Here is a 24,285-nt window from a genome sequence, read left to right on the forward strand (position 1 = left end):
GAGGGCCCCCACTTCTCCCTATACAGTATAATGGCCCCAGCTCCTCCCTATATAGTATAATGGCCCCCACTTCTCACTATACAGTATAATGACCCCCACTTCTCCCTATACAGTATAATGACCCCCACTTCTCCCTATACAGTATAATGGCCCCCACTTCTCCCTATACAGTATAATGGCCCCCACTTCTCCCTATACAGTGTAATGACCACCACTTCTCCCTATATATAGTATGAGGGCCCCCACGTCTCCCTATATAGTATGAGGGCCCCCACTTCTCCCTATATATAGTATGAGGGCCCCCACGTCTCCCTATAGTATGAGGGCCCCCACTTCTCCGGTATTGTATTGGGGTGACAGCAGGATGAAGAGGTTGTGGAGGTCGGGAGTAGATGAGGACGGGGCTGAAAATGTGAGAAGTCAGATGTGCCTGCATTATAATCTCCGCAGACGAGTTGTGGCTGGAGAAGTTGTCTTGATGGTCTGGGCTGGATGGAAGATAAACGACTCCATCAGAAAGAACGTCATCTGTGAGTCTTCATCTATAACTGTACTGTAACCTCTTATATGTTCTGTATGACTGGTATATAGCACTATACGGTCACTGTATGGCGGTAATATCGGTAGTCCTTGTGTAGGTATTTATTTCCGGTAACAGCACGGTCATCAGCTGAGGTTCCCCTGTACCCAGGATTAAGGGGGGGGGATGGGGTCACACGACCATAGGATCCATTTTTCTCGGATGTGGAGAACAATAATTAAAAAGATTCCCTTTGTTCTCCGTCCTGTCAGTCCGTGAAAAGCCAAACTCGGATGTCATCAGGTCCAATTTTCGGCATGGACCCCTAGACTTGTATGGCTGAGTGCGATCCTATTCCTATCAGGAATCTCGGAAAGCTGGGTGGTGGCCATCTGTAATGAGAAATCTGCCTGTTTATGGACTTGCACCAACTTCCTCAATACAAGTGATCTCCAAACACTGCTGGGGAGAAATGGGTTAACATGAGAATGGAGGACTGTACCATTATACCCAGGATTGAGGGGGGGTGATGTTAGAGTGAAGGACTGTACCATTACAACCAGCAGTACAGAGGGGTCTGCAGTGAGTCTGAGGGATCCTGTAATGAGGAGAGGAAGGGGTTACAGTCAAGCTCATGGGTTATACCATTACAGGAAGCAGTGGGGGGAGGAATAGGACATGCTGATGCCTCCTCTGTGAGAGCAGAGCACAGAAACCTGCCTGGAAACCTCCGTCTTCTCAGAGAAGATGGTGAGATCCGTCCCCGGATGTGGCCTGAAGGAAGGATAATGGCTCCTCACTGCCCCGAACCTCCCAGGTAAAAGCACCCAGAGAAGGCTGAAAACGCCTAAAAGTAACCGCACAACAGGACGTAATACTACACCAATACCACGCACGTAAGAAACACCGCCATATGTCATATACACACATAAGAGCAGAGGAAACACCGCCATATCACATCATATACACACATAAGAGCAGAGGAAACACCGCCATATCACATCATATACACACATAAGAGCAGAGGAAACACCGCCATATCACATCATATACACACATAAGTGCAGAGGAAACACCGCCATATCACATCATATACACACATAAGAGCAGAGGAAACACCGCCATATCACATCATACACACACATAATAGCAGAGGAAACACCGCCATATCACATCATATACACACATAAGAGCAGAGGAAACACCGCCATATCACATCATATACACACATAAGTGCAGAGGAAACACCGCCATATCACATCATATACACACATAAGAGCAGAGGAAACACCGCCATATCACATCATACACACACATAATAGCAGAGGAAACACCGCCATATCACATCATACACACACATAAGAGCAGAGGAAACACCGCCATATCACATCATATACACACATAAGAGCAGAGGAAACACCGCCATATCACATCATATACACACATAAGAGCAGAGGAAACACCGCCATATCACATCATATACACACATAAGAGCAGAGAAAACACCGCCATATGTCATATACACACGTAAGAGCAGAGGAAACACCGCCATATGTCATATACACACGTAAGAGCAGAGGAAACACCGCCATATCACATCATATACACACGTAAGAGGAGAGAAAACACCGCCATATGTCATATACACACGTAAGAGGAGAGAAAACACCGCCATATGTCATATACACACGTAAGAGGAGAGAAAACACCGCCATATCACATCATATACACACATAAGAGCAGAGGAAACACCGCCATATCACATCATATACACACATAAGAGCAGAGGAAACACCGCCATATCACATCATATACACACATAAGAGGAGAGAAAACACCGCCATATGTCATATACACACATAAGAGGAGAGAAAACACCGCCATATCACATTATATACACACATAAGAGCAGAGGAAACACCGCCATATCACATCATATACACACATAAGAGCAGAGGAAACACCGCCATATCACATCATATACACACATAAGAGCATAGAAAACACCGCCATATCACATCATATACACACATAAGAGCAGAGGAAACACCGCCATATCACATCATATACACACATAAGAGCAGAGGAAACACCGCCATATCACATCATATACACACATAAGAGCAGAGGAAACACCGCCATATCACATCATATACACACATAAGAGCAGAGGAAACACCGCCATATCCCATCATATACACACATAAGAGCAGAGGAAACACCGCCATATCACATCATATACACACATAAGAGCAGAGGAAACACCGCCATATCACATCATATACACACATAAGAGCAGAGGAAACACCGCCATATCACATCATATACACACATAAGAGCAGAGGAAACACCGCCATATCCCATCATATACACACATAAGAGCAGAGGAAACACCGCCATATCACATCATATACACACATAAGAGCAGAGGAAACACCGCCATATCACATCATATACACACATAAGAGCAGAGGAAACACCGCCATATCACATCATATACACACATAAGAGCAGAGGAAACACCGCCATATCACATCATATACACACATAAGAGCAGAGGAAACACCGCCATATCACATCATATACACACATAAGAGCAGAGGAAACACCGCCATATCACATCATATACACACATAAGAGGAGAGGAAACACCGCCATATCACATCATATACACACATAAGAGCAGAGGAAACACCGCCATATCACATCATATACACACATAAGAGCAGAGGAAACACCGCCATATCACATCATATACACACATAAGAGCAGAGGAAACACCGCCATATCACATCATATACACACATAAGAGCAGAGGAAACACCGCCATATCACATCATATACACACATAAGAGCAGAGGAAACACCGCCATATCACATCATATACACACATAAGAGCAGAGGAAACACCGCCATATCACATTATATACACACATAAGAGGAGAGAAAACACCGCCATATCACATTATATACACACATAAGAGCAGAGGAAACACCGCCATATCACATCATATACACACATAAGAGCAGAGGAAACACCGCCATATCACATCATATACACACATAAGAGGAGAGGAAACACCGCCATATCACATCATATACACACATAGGAGCAGAGGAAACACCGCCATATCACATCATATACACACATAAGAGCAGAGGAAACACCGCCATATCACATCATATACACACATAAGAGCAGAGGAAACACCGCCATATCACATCATATACACACATAAGTGCAGAGAAAACACCGCCATATCACATTATATACACACATAAGAGCAGAGAAAACACCGCCATATCACATCATATACACACATAAGAGCAGAGGAAACACCGCCATATCACATCATATACACACATAAGAGCAGAGGAAACACCGCCATATCACATCATATACACACATAAGAGCAGAGGAAACACCGCCATATCACATCATATACACACATAAGAGCAGAGGAAACACCGCCATATGTCATATACACACATAAGAGCAGAGGAAACACCGCCATATCACATCATATACACACATAAGAGGAGAGGAAACACCGCCATATCACATCATATACACACATAAGAGGAGAGGAAACACCGCCATATCACATCATATACACACATAAGAGCAGAGGAAACACCGCCATATCACATCATATACACACATAAGAGCAGAGGAAACACCGCCATATCACATCATATACACACATAAGAGCAGAGGAAACACCGCCATATCACATCATATACACACATAAGAGCAGAGAAAACACCGCCATATCACATCATATACACACATAAGAGCAGAGGAAACACCGCCATATCACATCATATACACACATAAGAGCAGAGGAAACACCGCCATATCACATCATATACACACATAAGAGCAGAGGAAACACCGCCATATCACATCATATACACACATAAGAGCAGAGGAAACACCGCCATATCACATTATATACACACATAAGAGGAGAGAAAACACCGCCATATCACATCATATACACACATAAGAGGAGAGGAAACACCGCCATATCACATCATATACACACATAAGAGGAGAGGAAACACCGCCATATCACATCATATACACACATAAGAGGAGAGGAAACACCGCCATATCACATCATATACACACATAAGAGGAGAGGAAACACCGCCATATCACATCATATACACACATAAGAGCAGAGGAAACACCGCCATATCACATTATATACACACATAAGAGGAGAGAAAACACCGCCATATCACATCATATACACACATAAGAGCAGAGGAAACACCGCCATATCACATCATATACACACATAAGAGGAGAGGAAACACCGCCATATCACATCATATACACACATAAGAGGAGAGGAAACACCGCCATATCACATCATATACACACATAAGAGGAGAGGAAACACCGCCATATCACATCATATACACACATAAGAGGAGAGGAAACACCGCCATATCACATCATATACACACATAAGAGGAGAGGAAACACCGCCATATCACATCATATACACACATAAGAGCAGAGGAAACACCGCCATATCACATCATATACACACATAAGAGCAGAGGAAACACCGCCATATCACATCATATACACACATAAGAGGAGAGGAAATACCGCCATATCACATCATATACACACATAAGAGCAGAGGAAACACCGCCATATCACATCATATACACACATAAGAGCAGAGGAAACACCGCCATATCACATCATATACACACATAAGAGGAGAGGAAACACCGCCATATCACATCATATACACACATAAGAGGAGAGGAAACACCGCCATATCACATCATATACACACATAAGAGGAGAGGAAACACCGCCATATCACATCATATACACACATAAGAGCAGAGGAAACACCGCCATATCACATCATATACACACATAAGAGCAGAGGAAACACCGCCATATCACATCATATACACACATAAGAGCAGAGGAAACACCGCCATATCACATCATATACACACATAAGAGCAGAGGAAACACCGCCATATCACATCATATACACACATAAGAGGAGAGAAAACACCGCCATATCACATCATATACACACATAAGAGCAGAGAAAACACCGCCATATCACATCATATACACACATAAGAGCAGAGGAAACACCGCCATATCACATCATATACACACATAAGAGCAGAGGAAACACCGCCATATCACATCATATACACACATAAGAGCAGAGGAAACACCGCCATATCACATCATATACACACATAAGAGGAGAGGAAACACCGCCATATCACATCATATACACACATAAGAGGAGAGGAAACACCGCCATATCACATCATATACACACATAAGAGCAGAGGAAACACCGCCATATCACATCATATACACACATAAGAGCAGAGGAAACACCGCCATATCACATCATATACACACATAAGAGGAGAGAAAACACCGCCATATCACATCATATACACACATAAGAGCAGAGGAAACACCGCCATATCACATCATATACACACATAAGAGGAGAGGAAACAGCGCCATATCACATTATATACACACATAAGAGCAGAGGAAACACCGCCATATCACATCATATACACACATAAGAGCAGAGGAAACACCGCCATATCACACCATATACACACATAAGAGCAGAGAAAATACCGCCATATCACATCATATACACACATAAGAGCAGAGGAAACACCGCCATATCACATCATATACACACATAAGAGCAGAGGAAACACCGCCATATCACATCATATACACACATAAGAGCAGAGGAAACACCGCCATATCACATCATATACACACATAAGAGCAGAGGAAACACCGCCATATCACACCATATACACACATAAGAGCAGAGAAAACACCGCCATATCACATCATATACACACATAAGAGCAGAGAAAACACCGCCATATCACATCATATACACACATAAGTGCAGAGGAAACACCGCCATATGTCATATACACACGTAAGAGCAGAGGAAACACCGCCATATCACACCATATACACACATAAGAGCAGAGAAAACACCGCCATATCACATCATATACACACATAAGAGCAGAGAAAACACCGCCATATCACATCATATACACACATAAGTGCAGAGGAAACACCGCCATATGTCATATACACACATAAGAGCAGAGGAAACACCGCCATATCACACCATATACACACATAAGAGCAGAGGAAACACCGCCATATCACATCATATACACACACATAAGAGGAGAGAAAAAACCGCCATATCACATCATATACACACATAAGAGCAGAGGAAACACCGCCATATCACATCATATACACACATAAGAGCAGAGGAAACACCGCCATATCACATCATATACACACATAAGAGCAGAGGAAACACCGCCATATCACACCATATACACACATAAGAGCAGAGGAAACACCGCCATATCACACCATATACACACATAAGAGCAGAGAAAACACCGCCATATCACATCATATACACACATAAGAGCAGAGAAAACACCGCCATATCACATCATATACACACATAAGTGCAGAGGAAACACCGCCATATGTCATATACACACGTAAGAGCAGAGGAAACACCGCCATATCACATCATATACACACATAAGAGGAGAGAAAAAACCGCCATATCACATCATATACACACATAAGAGCAGAGGAGACACCGCCATATCACATCATATACACACATAAGAGGAGAGGAAACACCGCCATATCACATCATATACACACATAAGAGCAGAGGAAACACCGCCATATCACATCATATACACACATAAGAGCAGAGGAAACACCGCCATATCACATCATATACACACATAAGAGCAGAGGAAACACCGCCATATCACATCATATACACACATAAGAGCAGAGGAAACACCGCCATATGTCATATACACACGTAAGAGGAGAGGAAACACCGCCATATCACATCATATACACACATAAGAGCAGAGGAAACACCGCCATATCACATCATATACACACATAAGAGCAGAGGAAACACCGCCATATCACATCATATACACACATAAGAGCAGAGGAAACACCGCCATATCACATTATATACACACATAAGAGCAGAGGAAACACCGCCATATCACATTATATACACACATAAGAGCAGAGGAAACACCGCCATATCACATTATATACACACATAAGAGCAGAGGAAACACCGCCATATCACATTATATACACACATAAGAGCAGAGGAAACACCGCCATATCACATCATATACACACATAAGAGCAGAGGAAACACCGCCATATCACATCATATACACACATAAGAGCAGAGAAAACACCGCCATATCACATCATATACACACATAAGAGCAGAGGAAACACCGCCATATCACATCATATACACACATAAGAGGAGAGAAAACACCGCCATATCACATCATATACACACATAAGAGGAGAGGAAACACCGCCATATCACATCATATACACACATAAGAGGAGAGGAAACACCGCCATATCACATCATATACACACATAAGAGCAGAGGAAACACCGCCGTATCACATCATATACACACATAAGAGCAGAGGAAACACCGCCATATCACATCATATACACACATAAGAGGAGAGGAAACACCGCCATATCACATCATATACACACATAAGAGGAGAGGAAACACCGCCATATCCCATCATATACACACATAAGAGCAGAGGAAACACCGCCATATCACATCATATACACACATAAGAGGAGAGGAAACACCGCCATATCCCATCATATACACACATAAGAGCAGAGGAAACACCGCCATATCACATCATATACACACATAAGAGCAGAGGAAACACCGCCATATCACATCATATACACACATAAGTGCAGAGGAAACACCGCCATATCACATCATATACACACATAAGTGCAGAGGAAACACCGCCATATCACATCATATACACACATAAGAGCAGAGGAAACACCGCCATATCACATCATATGCACACATAAGAGCAGAGGAAACACCGCCATATCACATCATATGCACACATAAGAGGAGAGGAAACACCGCCATATCACATCATATACACACATAAGAGCAGAGGAAACACCGCCATATCACATCATATACACACATAAGAGCAGAGGAAACACCGCCATATCACATCATATACACACATAAGAGCAGAGGAAACACCGCCATATCACATCATGTACACACATAAGAGCAGAGGAAACACCGCCATATCACATCATATACACACATAAGAGCAGAGGAAACACCGCCATATCACATCATATACACACATAAGAGCAGAGGAAACACCGCCATATCACATCATATACACACATAAGAGCAGAGGAAACACCGCCATATCACATCATATACACACATAAGAGCAGAGGAAACACCGCCATATCACATCATATACACACATAAGAGGAGAGGAAACACCGCCATATCACATCATATACACACATAAGAGCAGAGGAAACACCGCCATATCACATCATATACACACATAAGAGCAGAGGAAACACCGCCGTATCACATCATATACACACATAAGAGCAGAGGAAACACCGCCATATCACATCATATACACACATAAGAGGAGAGGAAACACCGCCATATCACATCATATACACACATAAGAGCAGAGGAAACACCGCCATATCACATCATATACACACATAAGAGCAGAGGAAACACCGCCATATCACATCATATACACACATAAGAGCAGAGGAAACACCGCCATATCACATCATATACACACATAAGAGCAGAGGAAACACCGCCATATCACATCATATACACACCTAAGAGCAGAGGAAACACCGCCATATCACATCATATACACACATAAGAGCAGAGGAAACACCGCCATATCACATTATATACACACATAAGAGCAGAGGAAACACCGCCATATCACATCATATACACACATAAGAGGAGAGGAAACACCGCCATATCACATTATATACACACATAAGAGCAGAGGAAACACCGCCATATCACATCATATACACACATAAGAGCAGAGGAAACACCGCCATATCACATCATATACACACATAAGAGCAGAGGAAACACCGCCATATCACATCATATACACACATAAGAGGAGAGGAAACACCGCCATATCACATCATATACACACATAAGAGGAGAGGAAACACCGCCATATCACATCATATACACACATAAGAGGAGAGGAAACACCGCCATATCACATCATATACACACATAAGAGCAGAGGAAACCCCGCCATATCACATCATATACACACATAAGAGGAGAGGAAACACCGCCATATCACATCATATACACACATAAGAGGAGAGAAAACACCGCCATATCACATCATATACACACATAAGAGCAGAGGAAACACCGCCATATCACATCATATACACACATAAGAGGAGAGAAAACACCGCCATATCACATCATATACACACATAAGAGCAGAGGAAACACCGCCATATCACATCATATACACACATAAGAGGAGAGAAAACACCGCCATATCACATCATATACACACATAAGAGGAGAGGAAACACCGCCATATCACATCATATACACACATAAGAGCAGAGGAAACACCGCCATATCACATCATATACACACATAAGAGCAGAGGAAACACCGCCATATCACATCATATACACACGTAAGAGCAGAGGAAACACCGCCATATCACATCATATACACACATAAGAGGAGAGAAAAAACCGCCATATCACATCATATACACACATAAGAGCAGAGGAAACACCGCCATATCACATCATATACACACATAAGAGCAGAGGAAACACCGCCATATCACATCATATACACACGTAAGAGCAGAGGAAACACCGCCATATCACATCATATACACACATAAGAGGAGAGAAAACACCGCCATATCACATCATATACACACATAAGAGCAGAGGAAACACCGCCATATCACATCATATACACACATAAGAGGAGAGAAAACACCGCCATATCACATCATATACACACATAAGAGGAGAGGAAACACCGCCATATCACATCATATACACACATAAGAGCAGAGGAAACACCGCCATATCACATCATATACACACATAAGAGCAGAGGAAACACCGCCATATCACATCATATACACACATAAGAGCAGAGGAAACACCGCCATATCACATCATATACACACGTAAGAGCAGAGGAAACACCGCCATATCACATCATATACACACATAAGAGGAGAGAAAAAACCGCCATATCACATCATATACACACATAAGAGCAGAGGAAACACCGCCATATCACATCATATACACACATAAGAGGAGAGAAAACACCGCCATATCACATCATATACACACATAAGAGCAGAGGAAACACCGCCATATCACATCATATACACACATAAGAGGAGAGAAAACACCGCCATATCACATCATATACACACATAAGAGGAGAGGAAACACCGCCATATCACATCATATACACACATAAGAGCAGAGGAAACACCGCCATATCACATCATATACACACATAAGAGCAGAGGAAACACCGCCATATCACATCATATACACACGTAAGAGCAGAGGAAACACCGCCATATCACATCATATACACACATAAGAGCAGAGGAAACACCGCCATATCACATCATATACACACATAAGAGCAGAGGAAACACCGCCATATGTCATATACACACGTAAGAGGAGAGGAAACACCGCCATATCACATCATATACACACATAAGAGCAGAGGAAACACCGCCATATCACATTATATACACACATAAGAGCAGAGGAAACACCGCCATATCACATCATATACACACATAAGAGCAGAGGAAACACCGCCATATCACATCATATACACACATAAGAGCAGAGAAAACACCGCCATATCACATCATATACACACATAAGAGGAGAGGAAACACCGCCATATCACATCATATACACACATAAGAGCAGAGGAGACACCGCCATATCACATTATATACACACATAAGAGCAGAGGAGACACCGCCATATCCCATCATATACACACATAAGAGCAGAGGAAACACCGCCATATCACATTATATACACACATAAGAGGAGAGAAAACACCGCCATATCACATCATATACACACATAGGAGCAGAGGAAACACCGCCATATCACATCATATACACACATAAGAGCAGAGGAAACACCGCCATATCACATTATATACACACATAAGAGCAGAGGAAACACCGCCATATCACATCATATACACACATAAGAGCAGAGGAAACACCGCCATATCACATCATATACACACATAAGAACAGAGGAAACACCGCCATATCACATCATATACACACATAAGAGCAGAGGAAACACCGCCATATCACATCATATACACACATAAGAGCAGAGGAAACACCGCCATATCACATCATGTACACACATAAGAGCAGAGGAAACACCGCCATATCACATCATATACACACATAAGAGCAGAGGAAACACCGCCATATCACATCATATACACACATAAGAGCAGAGGAAACACCGCCATATCACATCATATACACACATAAGAGCAGAGGAAACACCGCCATATCACATCATATACACACATAAGAGCAGAGGAAACACCGCCATATCACATCATATACACACATAAGAGCAGAGGAAACACCGCCATATCACATCATATACACACATAAGAGCAGAGGAAACACCGCCATATCACATCATATACACACATAAGAGCAGAGGAAACACCGCCATATCACATCATATACACACATAAGAGGAGAGGAAACACCGCCATATCACATCATATACACACATAAGAGCAGAGGAAACACCGCCATATCACATCATATACACACATAAGAACAGAGGAAACACCGCCATATCACATCATATACACACATAAGAGCAGAGGAAACACCGCCATATCACATCATATACACACATAAGAGCAGAGGAAACACCGCCATATCACATCATGTACACACATAAGAGCAGAGGAAACACCGCCATATCACATCATGTACACACATAAGAGCAGAGGAAACACCGCCATATCACATCATATACACACATAAGAGCAGAGGAAACACCGCCATATCACATCATATACACACATAAGAGCAGAGGAAACACCGCCATATCACATCATATACACACATAAGAGCAGAGGAAACACCGCCATATCACATCATATACACACATAAGAGCAGAGGAAACACCGCCATATCACATCATATACACACATAAGAGCAGAGGAAACACCGCCATATCACATCATATACACACATAAGAGCAGAGGAAACACCGCCATATCACATCATATACACACATAAGAGCAGAGGAGACACCGCCATATCACATTATATACACACATAAGAGCAGAGGAAACACCGCCATATCACATCATATACACACATAAGAGCAGAGGAAACACCGCCATATCACATCATATACACACATAAGAGGAGAGGAAACACCGCCATATCACATCATATACACACATAAGAGCAGAGGAAACACCGCCATATCACATCATATACACACATAAGAGCAGAGGAAACACCGCCATATCACATCATATACACACATAAGAGGAGAGGAAACACCGCCATATCACATCATATACACACATAAGAGCAGAGGAAACACCGCCGTATCACATCATATACACACATAAGAGCAGAGGAAACACCGCCGTATCACATCATATACACACATAAGAGGAGAGGAAACACCGCCATATCACATCATATACACACATAAGAGCAGAGGAAACACCGCCATATCACATCATATACACACATAAGAGGAGAGGAAACACCGCCATATCACATCATATACACACATAAGAGCAGAGGAAACACCGCCATATCACATCATATACACACATAAGAGCAGAGGAAACACCGCCATATCACATCATATACACACATAAGAGGAGAGGAAACACCGCCATATCACATCATATACACACATAAGAGCAGAGGAAACACCGCCATATCACATCATATACACACATAAGAGCAGAGGAAACACCGCCATATCACATCATATACACACATAAGAGCAGAGGAAACACCGCCATATCACATTATATACACACATAAGAGCAGAGGAAACACCGCCATATCACATCATATACACACATAAGAGCAGAGGAAACACCGCCATATCACATCATATACACACATAAGAGCAGAGGAAACACCGCCATATCACATCATATACACACATAAGAGCAGAGGAAACACCGCCATATCACATCATATACACACATAAGAGCAGAGAAAACACCGCCATATCACATCATATACACACATAAGAGCAGAGGAAACACCGCCATATCACATCATATACACACATAAGAGCAGAGGAAACACCGCCATATCACATCATATACACACATAAGAGCAGAGGAAACACCGCCATATCACATCATATACACACATAAGAGCAGAGGAAACACCGCCATATCACATCATATACACACATAAGAGGAGAGGAAACAGCGCCATATCACATCATATACACACATAAGAGCAGAGGAAACACCGCCATATCACATCATATACACACATAAGAGCAGAGGAAACACCGCCATATCACATCATATACACACATAAGAGGAGAGGAAACACCGCCATATCACATTATATACACACATAAGAGCAGAGGAAACACCGCCATATCACATCATATACACACATAAGAGGAGAGGAAACACCGCCATATCACATTATATACACACATAAGAGCAGAGGAAACACCGCCATATCACATCATATACACACATAAGAGCAGAGGAAACACCGCCATATCACATCATATACACACATAAGAGCAGAGGAAACACCGCCATATCACATCATATACACACATAAGAGCAGAGAAAACACCGCCATATCACATCATATACACACCTAAGAGCAGAGGAAACACCGCCATATCACATCATATACACACATAAGAGCAGAGGAAACACCGCCATATCACATCATATACACACATAAGAGGAGAGGAAACACCGCCATATCACATCATATACACACATAGGAGCAGAGGAAACACCGCCATATCACATCATATACACACCTAAGAGTAGAGGAAACACCGCCATATCACATCATATACACACATAAGAGCAGAGGAAACACCGCCATATCACATCATATACACACATAAGAGGAGAGGAAACACCGCCATATCACATCATATACACACATAGGAGCAGAGGAAACACCGCCATATCACATCATATACACACATAAGAGGAGAGAAAACACCGCCATATCACATCATATACACACATAAGAGCAGAGGAAACACCGCCATATCACATCATATACACACATAAGAGCAGAGGAAACACCGCCATATCACATCATATACACACATAAGAGCAGAGGAAACACCGCCATATCACATCATATACACACATAAGAGGAGAGGAAACACCGCCATATCACATCATATACACACATAAGAGGAGAGGAAACACCGCCATATCACATCATATACACACATAAGAGCAGAGGAAACACCGCCATATCACATCATATACACACATAAGAGGAGAGAAAACACCGCCATATCACATCATATACACACATAAGAGCAGAGGAAACACCGCCATATCACATCATATACACACATAAGAGGAGAGGAAACACCGCCATATCACATCATATACACACATAAGAGCAGAGGAAACACCGCCATATCACATCATATACACACATAAGAGCAGAGGAAACACCGCCATATCACATCATATACACACATAAGAGCAGAGGAAACACCGCCATATCACATCATATACACACATAAGAGCAGAGGAAACACCGCCATATCACATCATATACACACATAAGAGCAGAGGAAACACCGCCATATCACATCATATACACACATAAGAGGAGAGGAAACACCGCCATATCACATCATATACACACATAAGAGCAGAGGAAACACCGCCATATCACATCATATACACACATAAGAGCAGAGGAAACACCGCCATATCACATCATATACACACATAAGAGCAGAGGAAACACCGCCATATCACATCATATACACACATAAGAGCAGAGGAAACACCGCCATATCACATCATATACACACATAAGAGGAGAGGAAACACCGCCATATCACATCATATACACACATAGGAGCAGAGGAAACACCGCCATATCACATCATATACACACATAAGAGCAGAGGAAACACCGCCATATCACATCATATACACACATAAGAGCAGAGGAAACACCGCCATATCACATCATATACACACATAAGAGCAGAGGAAACACCGCCATATCACATCATATACACACATAAGAGCAGAGGAAACACCGCCATATCACATCATATACACACATAAGAGCAGAGGAAACACCGCCATATCACATTATATACACACATAAGAGCAGAGGAGACACCGCCATATCACATTATATACACACATAGGAGCAGAGGAAACACCGCCATATCACATCATATACACACATAAGAGGAGAGGAAACACCGCCATATCACATCATATACACACATAAGAGCAGAGGAAACACCGCCATATCACATCATATACACACATAAGAGGAGAGAAAACACCGCCATATCACATCATATACACACATAAGAGGAGAGAAAACACCGCCATATCACATCATATACACACATAGGAGCAGAGGAAACACCGCCATATCACATCATATACACACATAAGAGCAGAGGAAACACCGCCATATCACATCATATACACACATAAGAGGAGAGAAAACACCGCCATATCACATCATATACACACATAAGAGCAGAGGAAACACCGCCATATCACATTATATACACACATAAGAGCAGAGGAAACACCGCCATATCACATCATATACACACATAAGAGCAGAGGAAACACCGCCATATCACATTATATACACACATAAGAGCAGAGGAGACACCGCCATATCACATTATATACACACATAGGAGCAGAGGAAACACCGCCATATCACATCATATACACACATAAGAGCAGAGGAAACACCGCCATATCACATTATATACACACATAAGAGCAGAGGAGACACCGCCATATCACATTATATACACACATAGGAGCAGAGGAAACACCGCCATATCACATTATATACACACATAAGAGGAGAGAAAACACCGCCATATCACATCATATACACACATAAGAGCAGCGGAAACACCGCCATATCACATCATATACACACATAAGGGCAGAGGAAACACCGCCATATCACATCATATACACACATAAGAGCAGAGGAAACACCGCCATATCACATCATATACACACATAAGAGGAGAGGAAACACCGCCATATCACATCATATACACACATAAGAGCAGAGGAAACACCGCCATATCACATCATATACACACATAAGAGCAGAGGAAACACCGCCATATCACATCATATACACACATAAGAGCAGAGGAAACACCGCCATATCACATCATATACACACATAAGAGCAGAGGAAACACCGCCATATCACATCATATACACACATACAGTCCCTGACAGAAGTTCTGTGGCTTATCCATGTTATATAAATAAAAGCTTATAACCTGACTTTAAATTCATCCATTGGTTTTATAAATTACTCTTTTCAAAGCTAAAACCTTCCCAAATTTGGTTTAGGCTATGAAAATAAAGTTGCTGCAACGCTGAAATATTGATCATTTAATGAACACAGAAAGGTCAGATTTTGGCGAAACAAAAGTTTTGTCGCCCACAGAAATTATTGTGAAAATCAGACAAATAATTAGCTTCTAATACAAAGATATGTTGCATAACATTGGTGAATGAAGTTGCGGTGCTATTAGAGCCATATTTAATATGTTGTGTGACTTCCATGATCTTGAAGGACGGCAACAATGATTCATACAATTTATTGACGAAGTCATCAGGAATAGCAGAGAATGCATCTTACATGCCTCCCAGAGGTCATCTAGATTCTTTGGTTTTGTCTTCCAAGCTTCCTCTTTCATCCTACCTCAAACATGCTCAATGATGTCCATGTCTGGTGACTGGGCTGGCCAGTCCTTGAGCCCCTTGATCTTCTATGCCAGGAGGACCTTTGTTGTAGAGATGGATGTATGAGATGGAGACCTTCCTGCTGCAGAATGTGACCCCTTTTATGATTAGAAATGTAAGAGGGAGCGAATACTTCTTGATATTTTAGGCTTTTGATATTGCCTTCCACCTTGCAAATGTTTTGCACACCCCCATACTGAATGTAACCCCAGACCATGATCTTTCTACCACCAAACTTAACTGTTTTCTGGATCCATACGGGCTCCAGTAGGTCTCCTGCAGTGTTTGCGGAGGCTGTGGTGTATTTCAACTGAAGATTCATCAGAGAAATCCACCTTCTGCCACTTTTCCAGCATCCATCTGTTTAGCAGGCTGTGGGACTTGGCAAATGCCACACATTTTTTTAATTGCCTTTTGTTTAGTGCTGGCTTCTGGGCACTGATTCGACCATGGAGACCATTTCAAGACAGAATCCTACAAACTGTTCTAGTTAACACAGGGACTTGAGGTGACCAGGCCTGTTGGAGCTCTGCTGCAGTGGAAGAGGGGCTGGATTGGATTTTCTAACCAACAAACGTTCCTCCTGAGCTTGCGGGGTTTGCCGGACCTCGGCTTGTGAAAAACATCTCCAGTCTCTTCGAATCTTTTTTTAATTCTTTGTACTTGACGCTGAGACACATTAAAGGTGCAGCCACCTCTGCAGTGGATCTGTTCTTCAGCCTCTTTATAATCAAGGCTTTGGTGGCAGGGTGGATTTTTGGCATGTTGTCAGAGGTCAAGTTGCAGTTCAAGTGAAGGTCTGGGGTGCTGGGTTTCTTTTTATACACACCCACTAATTAACTGATCATTTAGTGAGCACAGGTGAGGATGTAAACTAAGATTGGGAGCATCATATGACAAGGCGACAAAACTTTGGTCTTGCCAAAACCTTTCTGTGTTCATTAAATGATCAATATTTCAGCTTTGCAGTAACTTTATTTTCATAACCTAAACCAAATTTGGGAGGGCTTCAGCTTTCGAAAGAGTAATTTATAAAACCAATGGATGAATTTAAAGTCAGGTTATAAGCTTTTATTTATATAACATGGATAAGGAACAGAACTTCTGTCAGGGAGTGTAAAGGTACCGTCACACTAAGCAACGCTCCAGCGATCCCACCAGCGACCTGACCTGGCAAGGACCGCTGGAGCGTACACGGGTTGCTGGTGAGCTGTCAAACAGGCAGATCTCACCAGTGACCAGCCCCCAGCCAGCAGCGACGCGTGGAAGCGATGCTGCGCTTAGTAACTAAGGTAAATATCGGGTAACCAAGCGCTTGGTTACCCGATATTTACCTTGGTTACCAGCGCACACCGCTTAGCGCTGGCTCCCTGCACTCCTAGCCAGAGTACACATCGGGTTAATAAGCAAACCGCTGTGCTTATTTACCCGATGTGTACTCTGGCTACGTGTGCAGGGAGCAGGGAGCCGGCACTGGCAGCTAGTAACTAAGGTAATTATCGGGTAACGAAGCAAAGGGCTTCTTGGTTACCCGATATTTACCTTGGTTACCAGCGTCCGCAGAAGCCGGCTCCTGCTTCCTGCACATTCAGTTGTTGCTCTGTCGCTGTCACACACAGCGATGTGCGCTTCACAGCGGGACAGCAACAACTAAAAAATGGTCCAGGACATTCAGCAACAACCAACGACCTCACAGCAGGGGCCAGGGTGTTCCTGGATGTCACACACAGCGACATCGCTGCTACGTCACAGAAACCGTGCCTCAGCAGCGATGTTGCTTAGTGGGACGTGGCCTTAAGAGTACAGAGGAAACACCGCCATATCACATCATATACACACATAAGAGCAGAGGAAACACATGTATGTATACAGTGACTGCACCAGCAGAATAGTGAGTGCAGCTCTGGGGTATAATACAGGAGGTAACTCAGGATCAGTAATGTATGTACACAGTGACTGCACCAGCAGAATAGTGAGTGCAGCTCTGGAGTATAATACAGGAGGTAACTCAGAAGCAGTAATGTAATGTATGTACACAGTGACTGCACCAGCAGAATAGTGAGTGCAGCTCTGGAGTATAATACAGGAGGTAACTCAGGATCAGTAATGTATGTACACAGTGACTGCACCAGCAGAATAGTGAGTGCAGCTCTGGAGTATAATACAGGATGTAACTCAGGATCAGTAATGTATGTACACAGTGACTGCACCAGCAGACTAGTGAGTGCAGCTCTGGAGTATAATACAGGATGTAACTCAGGATCAGTAATGTAATGTCTGTACACAGTGACTGCACCAGCAGAATAGTGAGTGCAGCTCTGGAGTATAATACAGAAGGTAACTCAGGATCAGTCATCTATGTACACAGTGACTCCACCAGCAGAATAGTGAGTGCAGCTCTGGAGTATAATGCAGGATAAGTAATGTAATGTGTGTACACAGTGACTTCACTTGCAGAATATTTATTGCAGCTATACAAATTGCCTCTTTAGAGAGGAAGAGAACTTGAAGTCTAGTGCCACCCAAATCACATGTCATACTTTGCACTGATGAGGGGCCAAACCCTGAAACACGTGTCTGCACATTGAGATTCTGGTTCTAAGTCATATGACAAGATTCGTTAAAGCGTCGTTATCGTTATTGACTTTTAGCATTGATATTTCCAATAGGTGGCACTAGAGGTCAAGTCCTCTTCCTCTCTGAAGAGGCAATGTCATATGTATGTATATAGTGATCTAACTCTTTATATTAATAGTTTGTATAAACCTATAGGTGCCTGTTATATATATAATTAGCAGTATTTATTACAGTCACTTCTCTTTTTTTTACAGCTATGTTGGCCCAAACATTTCATCAAAATAATTCTGACCATTCCAGTCTTCGTATGAGTGTGAGGAATCATGGATAATCATCATTAAGAAAGAATATAAATGGACTTAAGGCCAGCCTGGTGGCCCATGAACCTGTGGTCAATGTAGAGTAGACAGATTGGTGCCGTCATGTCAGAAGACGTTAGGAGCCGCCTTGAAGGGGAAGACTCCGTCCAAGACCCGCTCCCTCAAGCAGTGGATGCGGAGAATGTTGAGTTCTTGGATAAGGATTATTCAGAGTGCGAAATGAAAAAATCACAAACTGAAATTGTTTCCGAAATCGAGATCAAGTTAGAATCCAGCGATGATGAAGTTTCTTCCTGGTCGATATCTTTTCCGAGGAAGAGAAAAGGAGCCAACCTAAATGCCCTGGATTTGGGGACTGATCCAGAAAAATGTCAAGGTGAGGATGACGGGTCTCTGAATGTGATCAGTGGCACGCCGTACCCTACTCCTTTAGTGGTCCGGCCAACTAGGAAGAGAAAGTCCACATCGGAAGTCTGGCAATTTTTCTGCCGCGACCCGACCATTATCTCCAGAGCTATTTGTAGTCTTTGTCGAATGAGTGTCAGCCGAGGTAAGCTAGGAGGAAGGTTTGGGACCACCGCTCTAAAACGGCACTTGGAGAGTAAACATCCCCAACAATGGGCACAACGAAGGTCTATGAAAAGCCAAAAGGTAGATGGAGAAGAGGAAGAAGAGGAAGCTTATGAAGATGAAGATGAAAAAGAAGAGTCTTACCACAACCTGTTCAGTGTCGGTATCGCGCAATTACTATATCAAAGACGTATGTCCAGTGGGAAAAATTCTGTCGAGTGGCCTGTTGCTCATGGCTCCCCCAAAACGTATGAGATCATTGACTCTAGTGATGAGGAGGAGGAGAAAGAAAGAGGAGAAAGCACCATGGTGAGATTTGGAGAAGATACGAACAGCAAAAAGAGGAAGGCTGAGCAGGTTAGCAGCTTTGACAATTTTGACTCTGACTCCAACTTTCTCATTGATAGCAGAAATCCTCCTCATCCCTCACCTGGGCTGGAGAAGACACAGCTAGTAGTCTCACGGGCCTTCAACTCTACGGATTATTCTCCTGTCCCCGCAGGAGCCCGTCGACGGAAGTCTGCTTCTGCTGTATGGCGTTTTTTCTCCCTTGACCGTACAAACATTTGCCGAGCCATTTGCAATCTGTGCCAAGCAAGTGTTGGTCGCGGAAAACTAGGGGGTCATTTTGGAACTTCAGCTCTTATGAGACATCTTGAAGGAAAGCACCCGTTAGAGTGGAGCAGAGGGAAAATTAATAAACCTAAGAATGTCAATGTGATGGAAGATGAGGATGAAGAGGCAGATGATTCACTTGTGTATCCGCAACCAACTTTTGGTCAGTTTGGGTCAACTAGTTTCACTATGTATCCTCCTGAGATGTCGGGAGACCTTAACCCAATACTGCACACTGTGCCCATAGAATTTGACAACGAGAATGACGATGGCGAGAGGTCGAGTAGCATTGGCATTTCATTTAAGGATACTATTCTGGATCCAACTAGAATTATTTTGAAAGCAAATGGAAAATACCCTTCCGATCACCCCAAGGCCCAAACCTGGAACAGGAATATCACTGAACTAATGTGTGAGATGGCCCTCCCTTACTCGTTCATTACCTCGAAAGCTTTTCAAAAGTTCATGGCACAGGCGGACCCTCACTACTCAGTTCCTACAAAATCCTTTTTCTGTGGAAAGGCCGTTCCTCAGCTTTATGAGGCAGTGTGCGAGAGGATAGTTAGTGATCTCAAGATGTCAGGATGTCCTCAAGTCCACATCACGGCCCATATGTGGTCCAGTGACCTTACCATGAATTATTTAGCCTTAACAGCCCACTGGGTGGTTTTACGACCAGATGCCGATCAGTCAACAGAGAGAAAATATGCTGTCATATGCATTAAACGCTTTCCCAAAGAGTATACAGAGGGCAATATCCAACAGGAACTAATTCGACAAGTTAGTTTATGGCTTGCGCCCAATGCTCTCTGTCCCGGTTTCTTCGTCTCCAGCAGAGATTCCAATCTTGTCCATGCCGTTATAGGGGCAAACTACACATATGTACCTTGCTTTACCCATTCACTAAACCTTCTGGTTATGGATTTCCTACAGAATAATCGTTACATTGCAGGAATGCTCACCATGGCCAGAAAAGTGTGCAGCCACTTTAGCCACTCTTCCAGAGCGAGAAGAATCCTTAGTGAGCTCCAGTTCCAAAATGATCTACCCAGGCATTCTCTAAAGCTCGAAACTTTGTCCAATTGGACGTCAACCTTCTACATGTTGCAAAGGCTCCTAGAGCAACAGAGAGCGATCCAAGAATACTTAGTGATGCATAAAGTGGAAACTGTGGACATCCATCTAAGTTCTTGTCACTGGAACCTCATGGCATCACTGGTGGATCTTTTACAACCCTTCGAAATGGCCATACGTGAGGTCAACGCCAGTCATTCGTCTATCAGTCAAGTGTTGCCAGAACTTCGGTATCTTCATATCTTCCTGAAACAAATTAGAGGACATTTTGAAAGCAAAGGAGATGCTAACGGGGTTGTTCTTGCTGATAGTTTTGCTTTTAAACTTGCTACGGACTATGGTATCAATGAAATGTTCCAAAAGGAAGAGTTTATTTTGGCCACCTTGTTGGACCCCCGTTTCAAAGGAAGAATTGAAGCTATATTGCCTCCAGACTCAGATATTGACCATTGGAAGCAAGTTCTTGTTAAGAAAGTAAAGGAGATCATGTCTTCAATATCCTCCATTTACTCGTCCTCCCAGGTAAACCACTCGGCCTCTCAGAACAGAGAAGAGTCTCAGTTACATCTATTATCCAGTAAACATTTTGACCTGGAATCCGGTGGTATGACTATGACGGCACAATGGAGGAAAAAAATGACGTCTCCACCTTTAATCCACAAGGAGAAGTCATTAATTGAACATTTGGAAAGTGTTGGCCTCTTGGCGTCCAAGTCCACCGGGGCTTCCTTGTCAACGGAAAGCCATTCTGCATGCGTCATGGTGGAGAGATATCTCCAAGACAACAAAACCATTGGAGCAAAGGATGACCCATTGATTTACTGGCGAAAACGCTCATGTCTTTGGCCATCACTAACAAAATTGGCCATTATGTATCTCACGTGTCCTCCTTCAAGTGTGTTTGCAGAATCAGTCTTTAAAGCTCCTCGGGCGTTCATGGACACCCAGCGACGGCCCGACATCATGGAGGGGATGGAACACATTGTTTTCCTGAAGCTCAATCTGGAAAAATTCCCCAATTATGATCCACCACCCCTTATATTCTCCTCCGACAACGAGATGGAGCAAAGTGACAGCGACGAGGGATTCTAGACTTCTGTGTCATATCTGACAAAAGTCTAAGATTATGAAAATACAAGATATAATAAAGTTTGAATCCCAAAGAAAACTTGTCTGTGGTAAAGCGATAATGCTTTATGCGATTGATATCTTATTGCACATTTATGTTATACATGCAGTAAGTTGTTTATATTGATAAGATCCTGTCTGCAGCCACCACTAGGGGGAGCTCCCTGTATATACAGATACATGATAAGAACCTGTCTGCAGCCACCACTAGGGGGAGCTCCCTGTATACAGAGATACATGATAAGATCCTGTCTGCAGCCACCACTAGGGGGAGCTCCCTGTATACAGAGATACATGATAAGATTCTGTCTGCAGCCACCACTAGGGGGAGCTCCCTGTATACAGAGATACATGATAAGATTCTGTCTGCAGCCACCACTAGGGGGAGCTCCCTGTATACAGA

At 42.9% G+C, this 24,285-nt stretch overlaps 1 protein-coding gene across 1 annotated transcript; it reads left to right on the forward strand.

Moving 5' to 3' along the window:
* The first annotated feature begins 1,115 nt into the window (after nt 1-1,115).
* On the forward strand, nt 1,116-23,922 carry LOC142243672 (zinc finger BED domain-containing protein 6-like). The gene is made up of 2 exons (XM_075315810.1): nt 1,116-1,337; nt 20,430-23,922. Exon 2 carries the CDS (start codon nt 20,598-20,600, stop codon nt 23,844-23,846), a length of 3,249 nt encoding a protein of 1,082 aa, XP_075171925.1. The 5' UTR covers nt 1,116-1,337; nt 20,430-20,597; the 3' UTR covers nt 23,847-23,922.
* The last annotated feature ends 363 nt before the right edge of the window (nt 23,923-24,285 follow it).

Source organism: Anomaloglossus baeobatrachus, chromosome 6 (genome assembly GCF_048569485.1).
Source record: "Anomaloglossus baeobatrachus isolate aAnoBae1 chromosome 6, aAnoBae1.hap1, whole genome shotgun sequence".
In the NCBI taxonomy this organism is placed as follows: Eukaryota; Metazoa; Chordata; class Amphibia; order Anura; family Aromobatidae; genus Anomaloglossus; species Anomaloglossus baeobatrachus.